Genomic DNA, 11,011 nt, shown 5'->3' with positions numbered 1-11,011 from the left:
TGCATTAACAGTGCCTGACCTATCCATACAACATCAGCAGGACAAAGCAGCAAACCCAGGAAACACTTGTTTAGCTGAACCAACTAATCAGTGGGCCTTCACTGCAAACACCTAATACAACCCAATTAAACAAAAAGGGGTGGGAAGGTCACACAGCCCCAACCACAAAGCTTGTAAGAGTAAAAATTATGCCCTTTTTGTAATTCAGAATGCAAATTATATAGCTGAGAAAGTAATTTAGCAAAGTACATAAAGTACTGCAAAAAGACAACATGCTAACTCCAAAAGAAGCAAAATCTCAGACAACAGATAAGGCTCTGGATGTTACAGAATATAATTATTACTGACAACAGTAAGTGAAAAGCCTTGACATGTTTCACATAGTAAGAAACAGTTATTTTGATCCAAACCACAGATAACACAGGTATCTAAACAAAATGCCGCTGGGCCCAGTATCAAAGGAAGTGATTTCTCCAAGCAGGCTCTTTTGGGCCATAACCCTGAGTTAACGTAACATTACTTGAAAGTCACAGTAGTGCTTGTGCTACTGTACCATGTAACAATCCACTACAAGCAGCTACAAAAATCAAGCTCTTCCAAGACAACTAACAGATGGGAAAATTAAAACATCTGGGGGCAACGAAGCTCATACCAGGCAAAATTACTTAGAGTTAACTGTTAACACTGACACCTCACTGATACAATATACTTTTGAACACAAGCATCACCAGCAAACAGTGGTATCTAGATGCCAGTTCTGAAGGGATCAAACTATACAAAAACATTTCAGAACATGGGCATGAGGAAAAATACTCATGCCGTATTAAGTACATTTTAGTATCATTCAGGCACAGACCTTTCAAAATAAGTAAACAATAAAATTAAACCTTAGGGGTCTTTAGTATGTCTATGATCCCCTTTTAACACATTCAACTTTTCTTTACCTCAGACCAAGACACTTAAGACTTCATTTCAAACATCAGCTCGCTACTCATACTGAGATTAAAATTTGTTATACAACAGGAGCCCTAAAGCTGGGACATTCTTGTGTAGAAGACAGCTGCCAAGTACTCCAGATTCTTTGTGAAAGCCTGTAACCTTCAATGTTCTCTTATTCCCAGACCTCAAGGTGGCCATCTCTGCTGAATGTTACAAACACGTACAAGGAATCTTTCAACTTGGGCTGTTGAAAACATATGGTATTTGTTGCAATATAAAGGTACTATCAGGATCCTAAGTTATGATCATCTCTTGTTGGTTGTATTTCTACCTCATAGTTCAGAGGAATGTGTCAAAATGACATTGACCGCGTGCCTAGACCATAGGATCAACTTTCTCTATTAGGTATAAATCAAAATAAATATAGAAACAATATGAATTCTCTGAAAGAAAACCTGCTACATATGTAAATGACTGTCCAAGGAAATGTTATGACAGATCAAAGAGTGAAAAAATCTATAGTTTACTTTAGGAGATAAGCATGAAAATGTATTAAGAAACGGAGGGTGGGGTTTAAGTGAACTATTTCCTTACTGTCACATCTCATGAGAACAATAAATTAGCACAGTCTCTTACTTCAAAATTTTTACTAACTACTGCCTACTTTTTCATGCCCATTCTGTCTCTGACCCCACAAACCTATTGTACCAAATATATTTAGAAAACTAATGACATTTGGAATAAAATGGCAAAATTTCTCGTCAAAGGTAACATCACACAAACCCAGATTATCCTTCTCTTCATCTAATACAGAAACTGCAAATATGCTGCCACGGATTTCTTTTGGGTTTTTTTAAGCTATGTATTATTTGCATGTCCTTCCAAAGAAGGTAAATCAGAAACCAACAGAATCACTCTAATTCACAAATATAGCAATTCTCAAAACATTCTTAATTCCAGTAATTCTATCCTCAACTATTTTAACAACAGGACATACTGTCCACTGCACATTCCTATATCTATCATGGCCAGCTGTGCAGCGATGATTCTGTGCCAGAAAAATAGTATTTCTATATGCATATGGTCAATAACACATCCAGATGTTGTATTAGACTTCATAATGTGATCTGAATATATGGAAGTAATTGTTGTGGTTTTTTAGTTATCAATCTACAACAGGATCAGGATACGGAAATGACTCACACAAGCTGTACCATTATTTGCAGTCCAAAAGAGACTAAAGAACCCAGAGTACTATACAAAGACGTATCTATTAATTATTAATGGCCAGTCTCTTCGCGAACGAAGAACCGGGGAAGGTCTTTCCACCTTCCAGCCTGCGCATTGGATTTTTTAGGTGAGACACAGTGTGCGCGGAACTGAGCCCACCCTTTAATCCTGAGGTTCATCTGCCGGGGCCAAGCACGCTTGGACGGTGGCAGCGAGGTCCTCAGGACGCAGATGGATTGCCTTACAGGGCTAACGAGCTCCATCTGCCCAGGGAGTGTCCTAACCGGGAATCGAACCCAGATCTCAGCGTTGACAACGCTGTGGTTTAGCCACTGCACCACCAGGGACACTCATATTGCCTTTATGAAACACAAACACCAAGCTATTCCTTAAGTGTACATCAAATATAAAGTCAAACACTGTTACAAATGCTTTTGAACACAGATAATTTAATTCTGAGGTCTGCTATAGATCAGGACATTGAAAAGAGAGAAATCAAGTTGCAGGAACTGCACAGGAACTGCATTGATGCTTAGGTATGACGTCCTAAATACTGAGTGCTCTTTCAGAGCAAGCTGGCACTTGTGTTCAGATAAATTACTAAGATCTTCCCAATTCCCATTATTCAGTTTTTCCATATGTTAAGTTACCAGAACGTCAGATCAAATTTTTAAGGTGTGGATATTAAAAACATGGACAGTAAGAAATAAAATATTTCCCTTTCTTCTCTAGGGATACACTGAGACAGTCAACACCAAAGCATGTCAACTTGTCAACACCCTAGAGGAATGGTAATGCAGATTACTTAAAAAAATATATCAGCTAGAACTAAGGAATAGAAAAGTTTTGATGGAATAGTCTATTAATGACACAGCAAGGCCAAAGACCATTAGCTTAACATATGTAATGATTACCTGCTGATATCACAGGTCGTTTCAGCACACTGGCCTCAGCAAAATTACATCTTGAGAGACGCACAAAGTATTATGATATAACCCCACAAACACCTACACCTTTGACGCAATATCTTTATAGTGCCCATAGAATTCTTTCCTTGTGCCTTTGAGATGTACAGAAAACCTGTCTCTCTTGTATACTGAACATCAGACAGCCCTATTTGCAGACACATGCTCTAGACAGAGAGGTAAGCACTGCTTCCTAACAACCAAGCAGGTTTTCCAAACACTTCTGCAAATCTGGACATTATGCATTAATAATGCAAAAAATATCACTCAGCCATATGATTATTCACTTTATTGTGAAATATATCACAATATGTAGACTTCCCTAACCAGAAATTAGGACTACCTACAGACAGACCACTTTTGCAGCCAGATGTAGTGTACACATTAGTTATTTTTCCTCTTTTGAAAGGTTTAGATTTAGATTACTCCCAAGACCTCTCCAGATTTTAATTAATCAGATATGAGCAGAGACAAAGAGGGGACACTGGCCTTTTATCACTCTGGGATTACAAATCTCCTATGGAATCAATTGAGAATGGTAAGTCGTCTCAGCTTTGACTCCACACTAGGAACCATCAGATTCTTCTGCACAGAAGCCCTCAGTGGAAGGAACGCTGATCTCAAATTCTAGTTCTCCCTGCATGAACAGGGACTCAGGCTCAGGATGTGCATGCCAGGTATTAAATCTCTGAATCAGATCTCTGAAAAAAACGCCTGTTTTTTTCCCCTTGGTAACAAGCAAGGACATGACTGATCAAGAAGATCTTCTCTTAGGTGATTACAGATGACTCTCCAGAACATCATAAAAGCAAAAAAAACCACAGGTGCAATGAAAGACAACAGGTGCAATGAAAGACAACAGATTTGAAGACTGAGTCAAAACCTGGTTTTGACCCCCTCCTGTAGGGGACAAGTAAGAAAAAGAAGGATGAATATATACAAAAATAGTAAAAGCTGAATATTCAAAACTTCCCACATCTCCAAGTTTTTGCCAGATGTCCAATCCCAAAATTAGTGTATTCATTTAGATACATCTAGTTTGTAAGGAAATGGGTATATCTGAAATAATTCTCCTATATGCAACATTAGTCTTCCAGTTTATGAACACTTCCTTGGGAAAAGTTTTAAACCCATGACCACTACCACAAAATGCCTTATGCTCAGTATTACTGAAATTCAACATTTAGCAACTTAAGCCGGGAACAACAACAACAACAAAAAAATCACATTTTATCTACAGCATATACAGGAAAGTTGGTAGAATCTGATAAGTTTTGCAACTTAAAAGTAAGCTGCTCTTCAGAAGAGAATTCTAAAAAAGTTTGGAAAAGCAGCTTAAATTGTGATTCTACATAATGCAGCCATGCCAATAAAGTAGCTGTAGCCCATCTACCAATCACCTCCCCAGTCCCCTTGCTTCCATCAGAGTGATGCCAGCACAGTTGCCCATTGCGTCACACAGCAATCAAACTAAAGAACCAAACCAGTTTTGAAATAAGATGGTAAAAGCTGACGGAGGAGGGGCTGTATTTTCCTGGCAGATCACTCTGCTGATCCATTTCACTGTGCAGCTGCACTAACAGCTGGACTAGCAAAACAGGGACAATAATATAATGATATAAATAACCAATCAAGCTATCACTGCTAAAGCAATGTATTTGCACTTGCAAATGAAAAACATTCACTAAAAAAGTACCTATAGATTTTTTTCAGTTGAATAAAAAAAAATCTTATCTATCTAACAGGACAAAATACAGTTGAAGCTGTCCCCTTCAACAAAAATCAACATCAGAACCAAAAACAACATAAGGTTCACAAGGGGCAGGGAGAACCTCATTCCTTACTTGTTTTCTACACCAATCTGAAATCACCACTGTTTGTGGGGGGATTTTATAGTTTATTTTAAACTAGGTGCCTTTTCCCTCTATCCAGTATTCACTATTACAACACTAGTTATTTTCAGTGCAATTTCAGGCAAAGGTTAGATGACAACAGTTTAAACAGGTTTCTTTTCTAAGTAATTTATGCACTTCAAAAACACAAGGTGAACTTTATTCCCTCTACCTGAACAGCCTGTGAATCTACCTTTGAGCTCTCTCACAGAAGCCCCTCTTTCCTTGTATACTAGGTCAATACTGAAGGTCATTAATTTTTCTTCTCATAATTAGTCAAGATTTGCTTTTGCCTTCTTTTTTCAATCACAGAATCACTTTACTAAACATGATTCTCATCCTTCATGTGTTTTGGAGAGGTAAATTATAAAACCCCTGCCTGCTTTCATCAACTTTCAAGCCACCACCAAGTGGTTTGTTATCTGTCCACGAACAATCAGTTCTCTAGAAGTCACTCATTTTTACACTCAGATCACAGTCTAGTACAACTTCTGACTATTATCTGTACCAAGACAACTACACTTTCACAGTTTATTTTACTGTAAACATTACACATACATATTTGTAGAAACAGATAGTCAGACAGCTGGCTCCATTTAACTCCCTGTATTGTAACTATACTAAGTCAGTATATCCATAACACATTGTATAAGCTGACAGTCACAAAAAGAAAGCCATTTTTATTCTTCTCCCATGTCATCATGCTTCCTTCCCTTCTGCTGATGAGAATTAGGTGAACTGGAAATTCAGTTGGGGAATTCCTCTTAAAAAATCCAGTCACAAAACGTTGGTCTTTACCTCAATCAATTCCCTGATTTGATTCATTACAAAAGATCTTGTTTCACGTAAAGAAGAGGAAGCACAGGAAATAAGACACCCTGCCTAAAAGATGTTTCTGTCAGCAGTAGTAATACCTTATGCCAGTTCAAAATGTTCCTCAAATGACTGCCAAAGCTGTATTACCTGCCACTGTTAAAGCAGAAAAAAACCTCATACCTCAACAGTTTATGAAAGCTATCATCACAGTCAAGATGAAATCAGATAGCTGTACATTGTAAACAGCATTTAATGTAGTCACCAAAAAACTGTTTCATGCTTCTTTTTAATTTTTCCTACTTCATAATTTTAAGGTCCTGTCTGATTGCCTCCCTCACTTAGACCAAAAGACAAAAGTCACTATATTCACTTCTAAAGTTACATTTAAATAATTTCAAGATGCTTAAGTGTAATATGAACAGCACTCTCTAAAGTTTTGATACAGATAGTTTCTGAAGTTTCATTAGTGCCATTTACTAAATACTCAAGTGTGCTCAGTTACACTAACTGCAAAAATTTGCAAGTAATCAAGATATATATACACACATATTTTTAAGGTCTTCCCACTAGAGAAATGTGCCTGCTTGGAAGTTGATGCCTCCCTCGCACAACCTCGTGACTGTAGTCACTGCACAAAGCATTAAAAATGCTTCTGCTTTGTTATAGGGTGCAGCACTTTTATGTTGCAGAGGAGTAATTTATCTTGAATAAAGACTAACAATGCACTGATAATCTGTAGATTACAACAAAGTCAAGCATTTACATTCTTAAATAGCGGACACAGTGCTACAGGAAAGGTTCTCCAGTACCAAACTAGTCTGTCACCTTCACGCTCTCCCCACTGCCAAAGCATCACTTCTTTAAAGCATGAATCAAAACTTCTATTAACCATACAAATAAAGAATTTAAACATTATCTATTAGGAGCTATACTGACAAATAAACACAGATCAAGGTCTTAGACAGAAGTAGATACAAGAATTAATGAATTTTTAATCCCATTCTTCTAATGAAGCTTTACTAACCTTTAAAACTATCTCCAAATACCTTTGGAGGGGTGGCCTCAAAGCTCCTCCTTTTTTAAGAGTCTGTTTTGAACATTTCTAGTGATCTATAATGTTCAGCCTGTTCTAGCAACAACAATTAGTCAGGGATGTGTATCAGAACATCTCCAGCTTAGTTTTCTTTCTTTCCACAAACATGTCACACTAACTGTCTCATATTCTTCACCTAGTCCTGTTCACAGTGTCACTCAGCAAGCACACACTTCTTCTCAAATCATCTCCATTTAATTCTGCACACCACCACCACATCACACTTTCCCTTTACTCCAGTTGACCTTAAGCATACTCATTGTGAGTTCCAGCTTTGAGCTCCAGTTTGTTCTTTGTTACAAAACTTACATTCAAACAGCAGGAATCAACACACCACTTAAGCGATGTTCAACTTAGGAGTTTGTGAGAGAGCTTTTATGTTGTGAGGACTTTTTTTTTAACCAGTAAGAGAGTGAGCAAACATTTGAAAAATAGCAATAGAATAAGCTTCACTTACCTTGAAAATGCCAACCCAGTCTTTTTGATGAGGATGTATAAACTGGGTTAGAGTGTAGTGACATTCAAGATGTGTGTTTGGAAGGTAACTTTTCGCCACATTTTGAAAAATCACATGTGCAAAATTGGAAGTCTGCAAAGTGCTAGTTGAAGATGGAACTTCTTGAAAGGATGACATGATTGATCTGTAACAAAATTGTAGAAGTTGCTACGTCAACATAGTAGAAAAATAGTTAAGTTCCAAAACTTAATCTAGTTGAAATACACAAGACAGAAAAACCTAACAACTGGTTCCCCTGTTCCAAAAACAGATAGCTACAGACTAAATTCACCAAAGTGCACTGACTCAGCATCACTCCAAAACAACCACCTCTCAGAATAAAAGAGCAGTCATTTCAGCAATGACATCAAGATGGAGAGAAACCAGTGCTTAGCTGAATGCCCCCAGTATTCTATCTCAGATACAGTGGCAGAAAGTGGAAAATAAAAGCAGCGGTGGGAAAACAAAGCAGGGTTCTAACTCAATAAAAAATTCTTAATGGTTCTAGACATGGTAGAGAAGGAGAAACAAAACTTCTGTAGTTTTCTTGCTTTAAATTTTTCTCAGAATCTGTAGTGCTCAGTGCTTTTCACAATATTTTTATATACAAAGTTTTTTTCCCCCTCTCAGTAGAAGCATCAAGGTTCCATTTTAAGACCTTTTTTAAAGACAAGAAAGTTTATCTAAACAGGTCAGGTTTGTTTGGGTTGGCTTTTTTCCCTACTTCTTCCGAAGACTTCTCCTGCCACTATTCAGCAGCCTGTGAGCATCTTTTACTATTCTCACTGTAATACATACGCTCTCAGCTCCACAGGTTCGGATTCATTTCCATAAACAATGGACTGCATTGACAGCAGGAACATTGAGGTATGCGTGCAGTTTGACGGATTAACACTAATCAGTTGGGACTGCAAAAGCTTTTAATCATGCTTTCCATTCACCACCTCATTCACGATATATAGCGCTAGAAATTACAGCAACACAAGATGCTTCACAAGCAGAACAAGAACATCCTTTCCTCAGATATGGCAATATCTACCAAAAATAGAATACGGGCAACTGAGAAGCTTCAAGTATCTGATTTCCACGTACAATCACAATTCTGTCAAAACATTTCATATTAGGAGGATTTGGGCCTTATGTATCTAACATTTCTAGAAAGATCAGCCATCCTACTCTTGCAATTGCTGTTAAAAGTAATTTAATACTGACCAAGCAAATTCACATTTTGAAAGAAGTAACTGCCAAGTGTGTGCCATATTACTTTCACTGAAAATACATGTGGAAAACAAACCCAAAAATGGATAGGACACTGCAAGTCTCAAGTAGCTAAAAGATTAAAAGCTGTTTGTGTATTTCCTATAGCCTTTTAAAATTTCACTGGTTAAACAGAGGGGTTTTTCAGTTCTAAGCTCTCAATATTTAAGCTTATTACTGCCCAATTTAGTGTAACACATTAAGTACATATAGGTAGCCATGACATTATTTCAATGTATCAGATGTTAAATAAAAAGCAATTTTGTACACTGAACAAAGGTTATAAAATAAAACACCAAGTTTGTGAAGATTAACAGATACAAAGGAAAAACAAGAACTCACACAAGCAAGAAACTGAGTAGAGATCAAAAGAGAGTTTGCTAGAGAAAATAGGGTACACATAAATACACAAATCCTATCAGTTGGTAGCTTCAGAGTGTAGAAAAGAGTAGCAAATTTTACAGCATACAAAAACCCTGAAAACTCCCACACATCTCAAAACAGAGTATTATATTTAAGACAGCTCTCAAATCCACTCAACTATAAAGACTATGCAGCAGCAGTTTCTACAATTCTAAAAGAAGCAGAACAACCTTACTTATTTTCAAGTCTAACAAATTAATTCATTTTTAGTAATTCAGTAAATAAGCCAAATAACACTGACATGAAATAGTGCTTCAGTTTTCACTAGCCAGAATAAGTACAAAAACGGTTAGCAAAGCATTAATAACAACAACTATTTGGTTTTTTTAATAAGTCTATTTTTAAGACTGTATAGTTTAGCCCAAGCACACAATAACAAAAACAAAACAAAACAAATCAACTAATTTTGGAACACCAGTTGCCGCCTGCCACAGCTGAGCAGTACTGAAACCTGTGGAAGTTCCTTAGTGGAACCAGTAAAGGGAGGCTAGTTTCCAAGCCCAAAGCAGAACTGTTCACAAATCTGAACTTGTGCAGACCAGCACAGTCATCTGGGATTACTGTTGCCTAGCAGGAAAATCCCCGGAGCTTAGGTGATGCTGAGATCTACTTACAGTTCAAGGATAGTTTAGGGCGATGCTGCGTGCTTGCCTGCCTGCTTAACTCACTCCTACCGGTTAGGGAACAGGAGAGGAAGAGGAGGAGAAGGAGGGAGAGCTACGCACTGGCTTCATTACCCACATGACAAGCGCTTCCCACGGAGAGCCTGAGCGACGCGTTTGGTTTTACGTAGCGAAAAGGACGGCGAAAAAGAGGAAAAGCTCGTCGGGCAAGAAGAGCAAAAGCAGGACGAGCCGCACCGCCCCAGTCAGCCTCCCTGGGAGCCCTCCGGCCGCAGTCCCGGGCACATGACAGCCCCGGCCCCGACCTGCCCGGCCACCTCCCGCCCCTTCCCCGCCGCTGCTCCGTCAGCGGCCGAGGCGGCCTCACCTGCCCGCCTCGGTCACCTTTGTTTCGTGTCTTCGCCTTTCCCCCGGGAAGGAGAGCCCCGCCGCCTCCCGTAGCCCGGCCCTGCCGCTCCCCTCCCGACCGCGGCCAGCCCGCACAGCTGGCGGGGGCCGGTGGCGCAGAACTGCGGCCTCACGGCCCCGTCCGCTCCAGGGGCTGCTGAAGGCCGGGAAGAAAGAGCATGTCAGCCCTGCCCGTCCCCCCCAGCCCGGCCCCGGAGCACCCCTACCTAGACAGACGCGGAGGGCGCCGGGGACATCAACATGGGGCCTCCGCCATCAGTGCCGCGCAGCCCCGCCCGCCCGCGTCACTTCCAGCCCGGCCCTGCCCGCTCGGGGCGGGACTCGGCGGGGATCCGGCTGGAGGCGGGACTGTCCTCCTTCTGTCTACCCCTCTGGCGGTCCCCCCGTCTCTAAGGCCCACGCCCTCAGGGGGCGAGATGGCCTGAGCAAGGCGGCGTTCTCAGGGTGTGCGATGTCGTGCTGCTGTTCCCTCCGTACAGCGCTCCCACGGTCCCCTCCCGGTATGTCCACGATTACAACATCACCTCTGTCGCACTCACATGCCCCGATTAAGTCATCTCCTCCTCCGTCACACTTCCAAAACACGGGCGTGCTCAAACCTCGTGAGTGGCCGCCGTTAATCTCCCAGCCTTTGCGGGTCTTCCCAGGGCAACGGAGGGGTGAGATAAGAGCGACCGCAAATGCTTACGTGGGTTTCTACTTAGGTACGTTGGCAGACCTCCATGAAAGTGCATTACATCACACAGAACACCGACTCAGAGAACACACAACCACAGAACCGTTTAAGGTGGACAAGACCTCTTGAGAGCATTGAACCCAACCTTTGACCTTGCCAATTAGACCTTGGCACTAAGTGCCACGTTGAGTTT

At 40.4% G+C, this 11,011-nt stretch overlaps 1 protein-coding gene across 6 annotated transcripts in view; it reads right to left on the bottom strand.

The window, feature by feature from the left end:
- The window catches only part of TAX1BP1 (Tax1 binding protein 1), a 54,775-nt gene extending 43,978 nt beyond the window's left edge, over positions 1 to 10,797 (bottom strand). For 4 of the 6 annotated variants that reach the window (XM_027896541.1, XM_027896569.1, XM_027896559.1 and 1 more), the window contains exons 1-2: positions 10,349 to 10,478; positions 7,393 to 7,576 (exon numbers count right to left, since the gene is read on the bottom strand). In XM_027896541.1, the coding sequence (XP_027752342.1) occupies positions 7,393 to 7,569 (177 nt within the window). In that variant the 5' untranslated portion in view covers positions 7,570 to 7,576; positions 10,349 to 10,478. Of the gene's footprint in view, positions 1 to 7,392; positions 7,577 to 10,348; positions 10,479 to 10,681 lie in introns of those variants that run through there. The other 2 variants (XM_027896551.1, XM_027896577.1) reach the window with 2 other exon arrangements.
- Positions 10,798 to 11,011: the final 214 nt, after the last annotated feature.

Source organism: Empidonax traillii, unplaced genomic scaffold (assembly GCF_003031625.1).
Source record: "Empidonax traillii isolate 1590-97213 ecotype Southwest subspecies unplaced genomic scaffold, ASM303162v1 scaffold17:size2698205, whole genome shotgun sequence".
Classification (NCBI taxonomy): Eukaryota; Metazoa; Chordata; class Aves; order Passeriformes; family Tyrannidae; genus Empidonax; species Empidonax traillii.
The sequence above is the reverse complement of the archived record's forward strand: the minus strand, read 5'-3'. Positions and strand labels throughout refer to the sequence as shown.